This window comes from Pipra filicauda, unplaced genomic scaffold (genome assembly GCF_003945595.2).
Source record: "Pipra filicauda isolate LSUMZ 115617 unplaced genomic scaffold, ASM394559v2 scaffold45_size4122338_pilon, whole genome shotgun sequence".
Classification (NCBI taxonomy): Eukaryota; Metazoa; Chordata; class Aves; order Passeriformes; family Pipridae; genus Pipra; species Pipra filicauda.
In genome coordinates, this window is record NW_024104598.1 from 1,292,162 (window position 1) to 1,306,955 (window position 14,794).

The 14,794-nt window shown below is 41.2% G+C and overlaps 1 protein-coding gene across 4 annotated transcripts; it reads right to left on the reverse strand.

The window, feature by feature from the left end:
- Positions 1-2,863: 2,863 nt before the first annotated feature.
- Positions 2,864-14,502, reverse strand: E2F8 (E2F transcription factor 8). 4 transcript variants are annotated; one of them, XM_027732473.2, is made up of 14 exons: positions 14,326-14,500; positions 12,842-13,117; positions 12,402-12,558; positions 11,003-11,308; positions 10,162-10,323; positions 8,631-8,768; positions 8,103-8,312; positions 7,649-7,733; positions 6,894-7,377; positions 5,729-5,959; positions 4,765-4,894; positions 4,304-4,620; positions 4,128-4,190; positions 3,513-3,599 (listed from the first exon to the last, which is right to left on the reverse strand). In XM_027732473.2, the coding sequence occupies exons 1-13, from the start codon at positions 14,362-14,364 to the stop codon at positions 4,164-4,166; spliced, it is 2,562 nt and encodes an 853-aa protein (XP_027588274.1). In that variant the 5' UTR covers positions 14,365-14,500; the 3' UTR covers positions 3,513-3,599; positions 4,128-4,163. The 4 variants fall into 4 exon arrangements, with proteins under 4 accessions (XP_027588271.1, XP_027588273.1, XP_027588269.1 ...); XM_027732470.2 differs by lacking the exon at positions 4,128-4,190 and having other exon boundaries at positions 2,864-3,599; positions 12,860-13,117; positions 14,326-14,502; XM_027732472.2 differs by lacking the exon at positions 4,128-4,190 and having other exon boundaries at positions 2,864-3,599; positions 8,103-8,264; positions 14,326-14,501.
- Between the last annotated feature and the right edge of the window lie 292 nt (positions 14,503-14,794).

The window sequence follows — 14,794 nt, forward strand, 5'->3', positions numbered from 1 at the left end:
TTTTGGTCATTCCCCCTGGGTAGTTAATTGGACTCTTCTGCCTGTGTCAGATAATTCCAAATGCAGAGGGGACAGTGCAGTGTGTGTGGGATTGTGGCAGTTTGAGCCACATTAGAAATCTAAAAATCCAATTTCCAGGCTTCCCCCCACCCCTTCCCACAATTTATACTAACACCAGAGAGAAACTTTCAGGCCAGAGGCTTCTATAGGGGGAAGGGGAAGTATATACATTTATTTACACAAATAAATATCCTGTACAAACTAAAAGCAACTATATACATATATATTACATTTCTGTCAGTCCTTTCAAGCCCCTCCCTTTAACTTTAGACCAGGAAGAGCCTTTTCAGGCTGGGAAGTAACCAGTTTCTCCCTCGTGGGAGTGTTCGGGGCCTGAACGCTCCCCCCTCACCAAGCTCTGGCTGTTCGTTGCAGTCTTTCTCCTCACGAAGTCCAAGAAAGTAGCTTTGAGTCCTTGCTCCTTGGTCTGCTGTGATCTCTCCCTCTCGATCTCATACCTCGGTTCGTAGGCTGCTGCAGTGTAGTTCAGCTTATCAAGCGTCCTCCGAGTCAGTTTTCGGCTGCCCCCGGTCAGCTTCAGCAGGGCAACTGCCGAGCTCTTGGCCCATCTCCAATTTCGCCTGGGATTCTTCTCCCGAGCACCGAGCCTCCTCCTCCGGCCTGTCTCTTGGCTCAGCCCCAATGCTGAGCCTCTCCTCCACTTCACAGTGGAGGGAAAGAAAAAGCCCCCCTCCACAGCTTTAACTGCAGAAAGGAGGGGGAAGAGAGGGCTTGGCTGCAAAGCCTGCCTCTCTTCTCTTACCTCAGGTGCTGTGAATTTCTTCCTTCACAGCACATACTCCAAATGCTGCTTCCAACTCCGGCCCAGGCAGAGTTGGAGGGGGCCGCAGGGCTTCCCTCTCCCCCCCGGAGGGGGGAAAGAGGGAGCCTAGCCACCGCCTGGCCTCCTACACCTACACGCAGCAGACACCAACAGCAAAACAGAAAGACTGCCAACCACTTCCAGTGCTGTGATATATGATTTTGAGCAGAAGCGAACAACATGAGTGGTGACTGGCTCTCCAGGGAACACTGCCCTGGCACCCAATCACCTCTGAGACCCCCAGCCTCTCACGGGGGGCCAATTTCAAACCATGACAGTGATGAAGGTTTCTTTTAAGAAGGCAGTGAGGAGGGGTTGAGGTAGGACTGAGTTCACTATTGGAGTGCATGGGAAGCACTGAGAAGCTTCTAAAAAGCTTTGCACCCTTGGTTATTCATGTTAGGATCCCTAACATTTGAGAGCACTGAACCTTCTGTAACCTTCACTCATGTTTTATATATCGTGTCCTTGGATGGATTTGCACCGTAACCAACTGCAGGGAAATCTGCAGAGAAAGATTTTGCCCCCAAAATATGGCTTTTCCCTTTGAATTTGGCAGAGGATTTAAGGGGAAAAATGCAGTTGAACAACCTTTAGTTTTCCTGGTGTTGGGTGTTGCTTAATTTCTGTACTACTGTGCGCCCCTGTGAGGAAGTGCGTTATTGAGAGGGTCTTAATAGCTCCAAGGAGCAGTTGGCATTTCATATAATTCCTGCTCAATTGTGATTAGCAGGACCTGGGATTGGAAGAACAGGCTTGAAACATGCAACTGGAGCTGCACATGCATGAACTGGGTCAAAGATGTAAATCAAAGGCAGGGATTAAGAAGCCCTGCTCAGAGAAGTGGAACTCAGTGAATCAAAAGCAAAGCAAGTCTGAGGAGTAGAGAAACTTTCCAGGAGGACATCAGGTGCTCAGGCCACGTTCAAAGGGAGGTGAGGCAGGTGGAAAAAGGGGCCCTTTGAGCAGCTTTTCAGCTTGCAAAATGAACAATCAAAAGGAAAGGTCCCAGCGAAAAAGCAGCTGTAGTCACAGGAGGCAGGGGACGCTGGACAGCATGTCAGAATGTATGCTTGGCTTTTCAGGATACAGCCATTTGTGAGACCCTTTCACCAACCCTAATTACTGTAGTTTCATTAGTCTGTCAAATGTGGTGTCTGAAAACGAAAGGTTTGGAGTTTGTTTCCTATGAGTAATGCAAGTTTCTAAAACATTTGCCTTTATATTTCTAGAATGAAATCAATAGCAGGTGTAAGGAAGATCAATCAGTTACCCCTTTGGAGAAGAAAAATCTACTCTCTGCTGCAGTGAGAATTCCTCCATCTTGTATTTCCATAGTGATCGTATTCTGTCAAGTGTATTTTGTATTAGAATTTTGCATTATTAAAAAGCAGCCCAGATAGTTTTACTGTGTTAGCTGTTTTGACTATGTTTTTTTACCCCAGTCCAAGACTGAATCTTAGGCTTTGCTACCATTTCTCCTGTCCTAATTTGGTCTGCCAGGCACATTTGACCTGGAAAAGCAGATACATTGTATTTTGATTTAATCTGTTAGTTATTCCTCGTTATCTGAGTGTGAACTGAGTGAGGAGTCTTCATCTTTCTTCCTTCAGTGTAGAAGAGGTGCTGTACGTATTTAAATTTAAATTAATCATTTAAATTAAATGGTCTAACTTAATGTGTTTGAAATTTTTTTGACATTTGGACACACTTTCCATAAAGATACTCAGAATCCCTTACTTCATAACTATGTTTTCCTCTAACTGTTGTTGTTAGGAGCTATAATATCTTGTGACAAGAGTTCAGAAGTTACATCAAGTTATTTAAGTCCCTTTCTGATGAAATTCTATTTTTCCCTTCCTTCAGAACACAGAGATGCCCTTATTTGGCAAAAAAAAAAAAGAAGATTCTTTGCCGGTGAATACAAAATGTATTACTTAACTCAGGTAATCTAATTTGATCAAACAGAAAAAGTCAATGCAGGGTTTTATGTAAGTTTAATCTGAACAAATTGATTTAAAAATACAGTATAAATAATTCTTAACTTATATAAAAATCGATTAAGAAAATTTGGGGAGATTTTTGCTTTTTTTACTAACTTTACAAAAGAGCATTATTAAACATAGAAGCAAAACATTTTAACTATGGTCTTTTTGTTAAGACATAAAATATGTACACACTCACAGTACTTTTTTTTTGGTGCAAAATAGGTACTGACTGATAGACTGTACCTTTCTGTACAAAGACAATTTCAGCTTACTTTGCATAGAAGAAAATCAACACACACACACACACACAAAAAAACCCCACTAGATACATAACTTTGTTGTTAAAATACTTCAGGTAAGCCTTTTGGAAAAATTCATTAGGTATTAACTCTCATTAAGAGTCAATTTTATTTTTAAAGCATTAATTAAGGCTATTCCAGCATTGAGGTTTTGCCAATACATGTCCAAAATGTATTTTGGACAATGCCAGACGTGTGCAGTGTGTTAGCAGTAATTATGCCCGTTAACACATTCAGCAATTCCATATCCCAAAATTAGTCTTCCAAAACTTCAAGTTTTCGTTGAGGAATATAAAGAGTTCCTTGAGAGATTCTCTCGGTACCATCTGAGTTTGTAGATAGCGAAGATCCAGAATTTGGGCCTCCTGGTGTGCGGAAAAAGCTTTCTGTAACTGCCTGAGGCTCCTGAGGTTCCTTTGGAGCAGAAGGCTGAAGAGAAAAAGTTACTTTCATTTAAGGGGAATAAAGGTGAACTCTAGCTCTAGGTTTCTGCAGGATGTTAGCAAACTCTTTCCCCCCCCGAAATTTAAAAACTTAACAACTTTTTACAAAGAATTTACCTGTATTCCTTGATATAAATATATATAAGTAAATAAAAGTATGATTTTTCTAATCCCCTCCTAACTTTTTTTTTAATACAAACAGATATTAGGCAATACAGTATTAAACAAAATATACAGGAAAACTTCCTGGAAGAAAAAAGTATTCTTTAAAGTCCTTTACAATCCTATCCTATTAAAAGGAAAAAAAAAAAAGCTAATATTAAACACAAGAACTTGCAAATATTAGGGAAGTAACAAGAAGGAAAGATAAAGTAACAAAGGGACAATTTTTTGATAAGCATAATTTCAGATCTATGCAAAATCCTCCCTCTAAAACAGTTGTCTCTTCACATCTTGTCATCTTCCAGGTGGCTCCACTTCCACAACAAATAAGTGACTTATCTTCCTTGCTAACCTCTCAGTTCTATCGTACTTAGGCTGGCCTTCACTGCTAGCTCTTTTTGGGCACTGCTGATTTCTAAAGATCAAAAGAAAATGTTTATTTAAAAACTTTACCTGCCGTAAAGGAATTGCTGCACTGTACTTCCCACTCAACCCACCATGGCCAAGGTGCAATATATTTGTACTTACCTTCCCTTCTTGCATGTTCACGTTTCCTGAGCTATGGCTGGTGTTTTCTGCTTGGGAAGAGACTGGCACGTGCTGAAGAACAGGATTTGCAGGAACTTGCACACCAGCAGGTAATAGTCCTATGTGTTGCAGCATAAAGTTCAGAGCTGAAGAACTTGGATTTTGGGCAGAACTGGCATTGTTTGAATTGAGACAGGAGTTGCTCAGTACAGGTGCAGCAGCTATGGAATTTGGTGACAGCATAATGTTCAAGGGTGTTATATGAAAAGCAGGAATGTTAACTGTTTTCAGCTCTGAGGCTGTCATTGGAATGACACCTGAAACAGAAACATCGAATGTTGAAGGGGATCAAGAACTGAGGCTCAGGACATTGTGCTGTGACTTCATTAACTCAGTAGGATGAATCTGGCCCGCAATTCCTTAAACCAGACAAGTCTATGCCTGTTTTATTAAACACTCACCAGTAATGGGTGAGCTGTAGGTAGGGTGCTGTAAGGAACACATCCCAGCTTTCTCTTTATTGGAGCAGTCTGCCTTTGTGCCATGGGTGCAGTGAGTAAGAGGAATAAGATAACCAGAGGGGAAAAAAGTCTGACAAAGAAAAAGACGACACACCTTTAGCTCAAACATGTAATAAACAAAACCCAAATATGTTCTCCCAAGCTGCATCTCCCTTGCCCTGTTCTTATTCTCTATCCTCCACATCCCCAGGATCCTGTATTCCATGCTCCTGCTACCTTTTGTCTGAAACGAGACACAACTAACTCAAGGACATGCTCTTAAAAGACCACATACAAGTCAGCTGGCTCCATTTCCAGCTGATATCCTCAGTGATTAACTAAAAATCCGCCTGGGATTAACACAATGCAATTAGACAAGACGAAAGAGAAACCCTGACACTGAATACTTTTTTCTAGAAGAAATTACTGGACTCATTAGTCATCATATCACCTCATTGTTTTATGAAAAACACAATCCAAGATATATTGGAAGACAAACCTTTTGCATTTACACGTTTTGGTCAACTGCTCTTTATTCAGGTTCTCCTCAGCAGTTAAGTCTGAACTGCAGAATACTGGATTTTACTGATAAGGAGAGAGTTTTGTGGGTTTCTGTTTCAAAGCCTGTGCAAACAAAGGACTGGGGAGGTGAGGGATCTCAACATTGCTCTCAGCCTCAGTCTTAGGGTGATCTTCATTCCAATTGAAGCCTGAAAGCCACTTTATGTCCTCTTATTTGTGTGCTAATGCAGAAACAGAAGTTCTACATTCCTACAAAATAAGGTTTTAAAGCACTCTAAAAAGAATCCATCCAAAGACAATCTATGTAGGTGTAGTTTGTTATAGTTTTGTTTCTTTTGCAAAGACTCCAAATGGTGTTTTCCTAGGAATGGCAAGATCTCCTGTGGTGTCTGACAAAGCTTACCTCAGGAGTAGGAATGGCAAATGCTACAGGTATGTCTTGTTTAGTTTTGATTTTATCCTCATCTTCTGGAATATTTTCCTTTTTACATTGGTCACAGCAACTTGCCATGTTTTGATCCGCATTTTGATCTAATGTTTCTGTTTCCTTCTGTTTATCTTTCTGGACATTATCCATTTCATGATTCACTTGTGAATTATTAGAAGGTGGTTTTTCATTTTTAGTGGATTTTCCCTTTAAAAAAGTACACACAAAAAGAAAGGCAGATATTGTAAGGCTTAACATTCTCAATTACAGCCATACAATGATATTTATACATTTTTTAAAATTGGAAAGCAAGCTTTCTCCTTTCTCCTGATCCCAAGTTTGTGCAATAAAAATTTCTGATCACTAAGATAACCAGGTCCATGTTATCCCTTCTTTCTCCTTCACAGCTGGTGGATGTTTGACATCACATGTTGTCACAACATGGTGACAACATAGGATGACTGTTTCAGAAGCACAATTTACAGCAGGGTTATAATTTACAGAGGTCCTAAAACTTTCAGCAACCAAGGAGTAGAAAGCAATCCAGCCCCAGTTTCTCAATATGCATCAAATTTGTCTGAACCTCTTATTCTCTTAATGTGCTACTTTATTGTGCTTACAACAACCCAACAGTGCACAACATTGGGTGGAAATATTTAGAAGGCACAACAGTGCACAACATTGGGTGGAAATATTTAGAAGGCATTAGGACTTGGGGATGTTCCCTGTCCAGTGACTTTTATGTGTCCACTTTCCCTCCTAACACCTCTAAAGCCAAGAATGGGTGCCAGCAAGTTCATGGAGTACTAGAATGGTTTGGGTTGGAAGGGACCTTCCAACCCCACTCTCGATCTGACCTAATCAGGAAAAATAGGTATAAATAGGTAAAATATAAATAGGTAAAGTCTTGACATGTTTTGGGAGTTGTTTTGACTAACATCTGTACACTTTGACACATGTTCTTACAGCCAAAACCAAGCCCTCCAACATCAGCAAGTAGAACAAATGAACATCATCTCTTCAAACATAATGTTATTAAAAACACCTACACACACTGGCAGGCTTCTAAATCACTTTGAAAATGAGTAGGTGGCAACATCATTAAGCTCTAAAATGGCATTTTAAAACTAATTTAACTTACCAAAGAAGTACCAAGGCTCTCCTCATCACCTCTATGCCTTTTAATTAAATTATTCTCTTGTAATGCTTGTGATCTTTTAAGGCACCTCTGTGATGAAGTTTCTGATTTAATCTCTGGTCTTTCTTCAGCTGCCAAAGGCTTTGTTGACTCAGCTGTAGCGATCTGATTGTCCCCTTCCTCAGTGGTTATTTTATTTAATACTTTTGAATTATTACTCTTAATTCCAGTTACATTAGCACATGGTAGAGGCTGCAACATGAAACCTGGGCTGTAGGTTGTCACAGTGTGGGCTTGAGAAGGATGCAGATATATTGCATATGACATCCCAGAGTGAGGATGAGGTAGGATTACTGGTGAGACTGAGCTGTGGCTTGCAGGGCAGACCCCCAGGGGCTGGCTGGGAGTTGGCTGCTGAGGGGGTTCAGGCTTGGGGACTGCCTCAGGTGAAGACAGGACACATTTCATTTGCATCTCCTCTGCTGTCCTTAAGCAAAACAAACAAAAAAAAGCCCAAACATATTTTAATTCCTTCAGGCAGAAATGAATGCCCTGACAAATTATTTTCTGTAGTACAAAGACTTAACGTGAACTTGTACTTCTCAATCCACTGAACAGAAAGTAAGTGAATAAATACCCCGCAGTACCAATGGTTAGCTGTTTTTGCAGACTATTGCCCCACTCAAACTGAGCATAACTTTAACTTAATGGCCAGTGCCATCATAAAGCTTCTCACCTTAACACTTGTGCAAACTTACTTGGATTGTCCTTCCAGCTGCGGTTTAGCGATTGCTGGAAGCTGAGTTATTGTACTTGGGAAAACTGGTAAATTTTGATAAGTACCTGGTGGGAAGAGGAAAACCAAATCAAAACTGTTAGTACATCAAATGTAGAAGTTAAAATTTAACTTTAATTTGAGGATACTTCTTTATTTAATGTAGCAAACACATTCAATGGCAAAGCACTATGACCTATTATCCTCAAACTGCAGACCAGACTTGACTTGATCAATTGGATGAACTTTAAAGCCCCCAGAGAGGATCCTTAACAAGAACATGAACATTGATAGGTAATTTTCTGCCAATTTTCTGGATTATAGAAGAACTGTTTAGAGAGGTTAGCCCAAAGCAGAGTTTCCACAACAAAGCAAGCCCACATATTTAATGCAAGACTGGATCTGACTTAAAAACAAACTTAAAAAAAGATACGTACTTGTACTCATTTTAACTGGGCTGGTTGGAGCAGACTGGATCTTTCTTCTGTCATTTTCTATACTCTTAACTAACTTTATTAGAGATGAATGCCGAGTGAAGTTTTGCTTCCCTTTTGAAGGAAAAAGGTTTTTTGAGCAGTGCTCTTTGGAGGGGACAGATTCTGAAACAGGTGGGGAACAGGTTATAGAAGTTGCTTCAAGTTTTGTATCTAAAATGCAGGAAAAAAGGAGAAAATATATATAATATGCAGATTCAGTAATTAAAAGCAATTATTTGAGCCTGGCTTATAATTACTGAAGTACTAGCAGCAGCAAACATGGAATTCAAGAGTCTCAGTATGAGAACATCTACTTTGTGGAAATAGATACTGGTGTGCTGTGCTGTCAAGGACTAAGGACAGAGATGTGACTAGTAAAAGACTTTCTGCTTAGTTATTCTGTCTTTTGATCTAGAAATTCTAATAGAGAAAACAAAGAAAAAATCAAAAATCATCAGCAGAACAAAAGGAAATTACACATACACCTACCCTGAATGTTTGGCAAGACCTCAGGTCCTGTCCACTTGAATGCTGGTTTTCTACCTCTCTCCTCTGTAACATGAACTTTCTTGATAAGCTTAAGGCTGCTGAGAACATTTGCTATGTCATAAAGTCTCCTAATTTTGGCTGAAATGAAATAAAAATAAATAAATGTAAAGTAAGGCAATTCCAATTAACAGGTTAGTATATATGAGATGAAAAAGGGTGGCTAAAAGGAAAAAGCTTTATAATTTTTTTTGTGAAAACAATATTTATACAATGAAATAACATATTGTGATACAAAGTTTACATGTAAAATAGAATGACCTAGATATAGATCTGGAAAAGAAAATGCTGCAAAGTTTATTATGCTAAATACAGGGAAAAAAAAACATTTTCCTGTGCAATGATCAAATCTATACAAATTCTGCAGTAAAAATAAGTAGATTAAAAGGGAGGTACACACATGCAATGGCAAATGTGGGAACTGGAGGGCAGAGAGACTAAAATCCAACAGGATAATCATCCTGCATGTTCTTCACTGTCTCTAGGTTAAGCTATTAGGGAAAAGTTTTAGGCTGAAGTCAAATTACAAGTGATTTCTAGAAGGTAAAGTGAGTGGGCTTAGGCCTAAGCTTCTGCTACTGAAAATTTAAAAGTCTAGCAAGTTATGGAACTTGGGACTGTGCTTTGTAACCAAGAACATGGTAAAATATGTGATACCTGAAATACAGGCACACGGCTGGAACGCCCTGAAAATGCTTTTATTGTGAGACAGGCTTTATGGAGGAAGACTGAAAACAAACAAAAAACCCCACTGACTAACCATCCATCCTCTCTGTGTTGCCAGGAGGGAGTGAAAAAGAAATTATGAACTCAAATCAGTGAGGATCACTTTTTACATAGATACAAATCCACCAAAAAAAAAAAAAAATCAAGGAAGGGTCTAATTTTTAATGAAATCCACAATTAATTCTTGATCCTTCAAAAGCAGGCACATTTTTAATTATTTTAATTATTATACATGTACAGACCTAGACCTAGAAGTATCTTTCCATTTGAATGGAGAGGAAGTGTGTAGGGAACTGAGAGCAGGATAAAAGAATGAAGAAATAACTGGCAGTTAGAGCTTTTGGTTTCACTTCCTCTGACATTTAAGTTACTAGTAGGACTTTTACAGAATCTCTTTATATTTCCACCAAGTTAGTTATATGACCAAAACATAGATTTGAATAATTGTGGGGCATCTTTGGTGAAATGATGCTGAAAATCTTCTGACAGGTCTCTTGAGGAAAGAAATTGTTACCAATGAGGAGCCTTGTGGCGTTACTTCAGGAGAGAAAATTTAATGGACTTTTCCTCTTGTGGGCATTAGGTACCAATGACTATACAAGTGGGTCCCTCTTATAAACAGCACAAGGTGTTTAGTGAGTTTTTGGAGGCTCAAATATATTTATGGTAGGAAAAATATGACAGTATTTTACGTTATATGAACTAATACTGGAATCATTCACTTAGTTTAAGCTTTATATTTACTTACTTTTAAACTTGCTTTTATCTAAGTCTTCTAACTGGTCTTCTCCAATCAAGATTTTAGCAGCAACTTCAAGGCTCACTATTTGAGGTGTTGAAACAAGAAACAGCATCACAAATTTCTGACTCATCACTCGTAAAGATTTGTATTTCCTGCCATTTACTGATGCTGCAGCAGACAGGAGAAAAGATTAAAGTATTAAGTGACACACCAGCTACAAACATTTCTAAAACACTGAAAAAATTTGTCAGTAATAATAATTACAAGAACAAACAACACAGTGACTAGACAGGGCCAATGTGAACTCCAGAATCATGACAAGAGCCAGATAACTGGGTGCATACCAAGTCTAACTACAGAGAAGAGAGTGTGATGTACTCCCCATATACATTTCCTATTGTCTGACAACTTGTACTCTTAAAGATGCTTGACCCTTAATTAAAATTTCTTCCATGACTCAAACCTAAATTAAAAAAAAATAATTTATGCTTTTTGCTTCTATAACATTCCATAGTAACTTATGGCTTTATAACAATTCAGTGGTAAATGGTTGTATTTTGGTATATTTGATACATTTGGTGTATTTTGGGATTGTATGTTGGTATATTTGATAGTTTCACCTGATGCTCCCTTGTTCTTGCCCTGTAAAAACAAACTACATGTGCAAGAATTGAATGAATAAGACAAGTGAAAGAGTGCAGAGCACTTTTTCTCCCCACAAACAGTTGTGGTGCCTTCGGGGCAGTACCATCTCCGAAAAAAAAGGCCAACAAATGTTTTTTTCAAAGTTCATGGATATTTATCATTACAAACACATATTATTCTTGGCACTATAGAGAATTATTACCAGCACGAAATTCCACTCCTGGGAGCTCAACAAAAGACATTTCTGACTGTTCACTTGAGCCAAGAGAACTTGCCGTTTCTTCATTCCTTTCACCGTCAGGATCAAATTCATGCTCGTACTCTCTTTTCTTGATCATCTGAATTTGCTGTATGTATTTGTTCTCTTCTCCAACTTTTTTCAGAGCCTGCAGGGTGTGGGGGAGGTTATGTCTCCCGTGCCAAACATATCTGTTTCTGGCCAGGCGGCTCACCATGTGCAGGCTCTCCAGCACATTCACAATATCATAGATGCGCCTGCGTTCAACATCTGGGAAAGAAAGAGATGAACATGACATCTCTATTACACAAAGTATGTTTAGTCACGCATTTACCTGCAACAGATCCCTATCCTTCCTTCTCTCTTAATACACTTCTAAACCATTTTTACCAATTCTTTGTTAGAAAAGTTTCTGGAAATAGCCCTCATAGATCTTGCCAGCAAGGAAAATAATTCTTGCTTCAGATATGGAAAGACTCGCTGTTTCACAGTTGTACTTGGCTTACAGCATTCCTTAAGAAATAAAACTTACTGTTGCCAGAAGAGCCATTAGATGGGTTTGAATCCAGCTTTAAAAAAAACCAGAGCATTTTTAATTATTCATTGTATTGATTTTAGATTGTCCCCTTAAATAACCTTGGAAACTTATGGTAGGTAACTGCTTTTTTTTTTTGATATGTTATTCGATTAACACACTGTCCTTTTCTCTTTTTTCTGTTAAATTCTTGGTTTTGAGTAGGCATTTTCTAAAAGAGATGTTCTTTTGTACAAAGTACAAAAAAATACAAATCACAGTGCTTTAAAATTTTTATAACTATTACCAGTTTGTAATCTGTAGAATACTGTAACTGCATAGCTTTTTGGCTTATAAAAGCTTCAGCTTGATGTTGGCAACTTAGAGTCTCTGAAAATCATTGATAATTTAACTTTCTCATTTTATACCACTATTTTTATATTGCATCATCAAAGGCAGAAAATAGTTTCTTGCTTTGATGTCATGGTTGGACAGGAAGTTGTGGATTCAGTTTGAGAAATGCAAATTCCTGCTGCCAAATCCCAACCACTAATCTTAGCCATCATCTCTAGATCCAAAAAATTGCAACTGATTATTCATGGTATCAGCAATAATGTAGATGTTTAATATGAAACAGAATTCAGAGTTTCTCAGTTCGGTTCATTGAAGAAACTTTAGCATTTTAAAAAAATTGTTCTAAGAATGAGGAGTTTAAAACTGGATTTAAATAAGTTTGAGAGAATACAGTAAGCATTCAACATCTTATGGAGCAAAAATGAACTAACACAAACGGCAAGTTATTGGCACATTTGCACGAAGAAATCTTTAGCAGCATGTACAGCAACTTACGTAGCTCTTCAGTGACTTCGTCAAGGCAAATGTAACTTTTCTGTGCAGCACTGGGGTAATCAGGATATCGAGCTAAGAATTTATGACACAGCAATCCCAGGCTTTTCTCTTTGCGACTTGGCTGAGATTTTTCATATTCATCTCCCAATAAGTGCTCCTACATGGGAATGAGAAAAAGAGAATTTGAGATTTTTGACAATATGTAAACACAGATATTTAACAGCTTCGTTGTTAGCACTGTAAAAGGCCCAGTGTTCTCCCTTTGTCCTCGGCAGCTGTGAAATTAAACCAGAACATTACCTGTTGTATGTAACCAGTCAATATCCTTACTTATATTTGGTAAATCCTCCAAAATCAAAACTTAAAAAAAGTTGTTACGTCAATGTACAACTTTTTATACTGAATAAACAGCCTTCAGCTAACTTGAAAAAAAAAAATACCTGCAAACAGTGTTTCACCTGTAGAACCTCAGTTGAACTGTTTGACAGTTGCTTTTTCTGTTCTCTGCTCCTAATCTCAGGACTGGCCGCACTAATCAGCATTTTCAAGTTGGAAGTAGGTGTCCATGGCTCTGCTGGAGAGGTTTCCTTAGGTTTTGGGGGTGTGGTTAGTGGCTGACAGTCAGGCTGCCTCTCTGTCAGTACCACCTGTGAGGTAGCTGCTTGTTTCAAAGGGGTTTTCAGTACATTTCTGTGTGGCTCAGAAGGCGCATTTTCCTGTACACCAAGAAAGAGAACAATGGTGAGATTAAAAACCAACAATCCATTGATCAATAGTAGCCAAAGGGGGCACAGAGACCATCACATTTTTTGTGCAGTGGTTCCAGTCCTGCTCTGAACCAACAAGCCCTGTCCCTGAAAACCATTTCTGTGCCTGGAGCTTAAGGCTCGGGGTCTGTGGCATTTATTCCTTAGGTAATTTTCCTTTTCTTTCCCTCTGGGGCAAATACAGTCAGAACGAATGTTAATGCATAGCAGAGCTATGAAAGAACGGCTGAAACACATTTTCAGTGGGTGTGATGTTCCTTATAAATTCTTGTTGGGCTGAACAGACATCAGCGTATGTGTCAGGGAATTCATCCTTTATTATATAGCCGCCTTAACTCCGGCAGCCAGCCCACTATGTAGCCACAGAAGTGTTGGCTAACAAGCCCTTAACTTTTACAAAGAACTTTAACAACGAACTTTAACAAGCTCCAAAATCGGTGCGGAGTAAGGGGTGGAATATGATTGCGGCGCTTGCCTAGAGAAAACAAGAGAGGAGGGAATAAAGGCGGAAAAGAGGGAGAGAGAGTGAAGGATCTCTGTGACCAGGAATCGATCCACTTCCTCGTGTGGTTTCCCTGCTGGAACCTCTTTACTTTTGGCGCCGTATATTCGCGCATGCGCGGTCCGCGCTTTGGAGCCCTCCAAGGACTGGGTCAGGGGTCTCTGGAGTTCCCGGGGGTCTTTGGAGCTCCTAGAGCCCATCTCAAGGAAGTTCCCGGGGTTCCAGGCGGGCTCGCAAGCCCGGACCCGCACGGGAAGCGGGCTCAGCCCAGCGCTGCCCCACTTCCGCGGGACCTTCTTCCAGCGGCAACTTCCCTGTCACAGCACCGCTGAATGCTGGAGACAGACGTGACCTGCTTATCGTACCTGCTCCTCCACACAGCTTTCATCAAGGAAAAAAAGAAAAGGAGAGGGGAACCAGGAAGAAATGGTGCTCCTTAGGGACTCGGTGGATAAAGGTCGTCAGAGGTGAAGTTTTAGGAACTTTCGTTACGGACAGAGATTAAAGCGAAGGCAACACGCGCCCAGTTTCTGCCGTCCCGCGGTTTCTACGCGTGATCGCTCGGGCTGAGGCGGCTTCGCCCCCCGAGGGTCCGAGCACGGACACCGGGACTGTCACCGCCGCCGCGGGAAGGCGCCCGGGACTTAGGAATTACCTTGTCGCCGGTGCCCATCTCCCCGCCCGCCGGCCGCATCCTCCCGCAGCCTCAGCAGGCGACACCCGCTGGTCCTGCCGCGCCGCTCCGCATCGCAGGTCCTGCCGGCTCTGCAGGGAGGCGTTGCTTGGCGGGGGAGGCGGTGCCGGGCCGGCTCCCGCTGCCCCCGGGCTCGTCCCGTCGCCTCCCGCTCCAGCCCGCGCGCGCCCGCCGCCCAACGGCTCGGCCCCGCCCCGCCCGGCCCAGCCCAGCGCCGCCCATCGGCCCCGCCCGGGAGCCCGTTCGAACACCCGGAAGGTGCCGCTCACGCCGCCCTGTGCTCCCGCCGCGCACCCCACGGGCCGGCAGCGCCGACGGCCCACGGGAGCAGCGCTGCTGCTGCTGCTGCTGCCGCCGCCGCCGCCGCCGCCGCCGCCGCCGCCCGCCCCGGGACCGCCCGCGCCGCGGGGCCGCTCCCGGAGCCCGGTTT

Excerpts from the sequence above, each read along its gene's own strand:
- E2F8 (XM_027732468.2), bottom strand. The coding sequence starts at position 14,364 with ATGCGGCCGGCGGGCGGGGAGATGGGCACCGGCGACAAG. Across the intron at positions 10,324-11,002 it reads AGGAGTGGAATTTCGTGCTG|CATCAGTAAATGGCAGGAAA; the intron begins GTAATAATTCTC and ends TGTCTGCTGCAG. Across the intron at positions 4,895-5,728 it reads TTGCCATTCCTACTCCTGAG|ACTTTTTTCCCCTCTGGTTA; the intron begins GTAAGCTTTGTC and ends TTTCTTTGTCAG.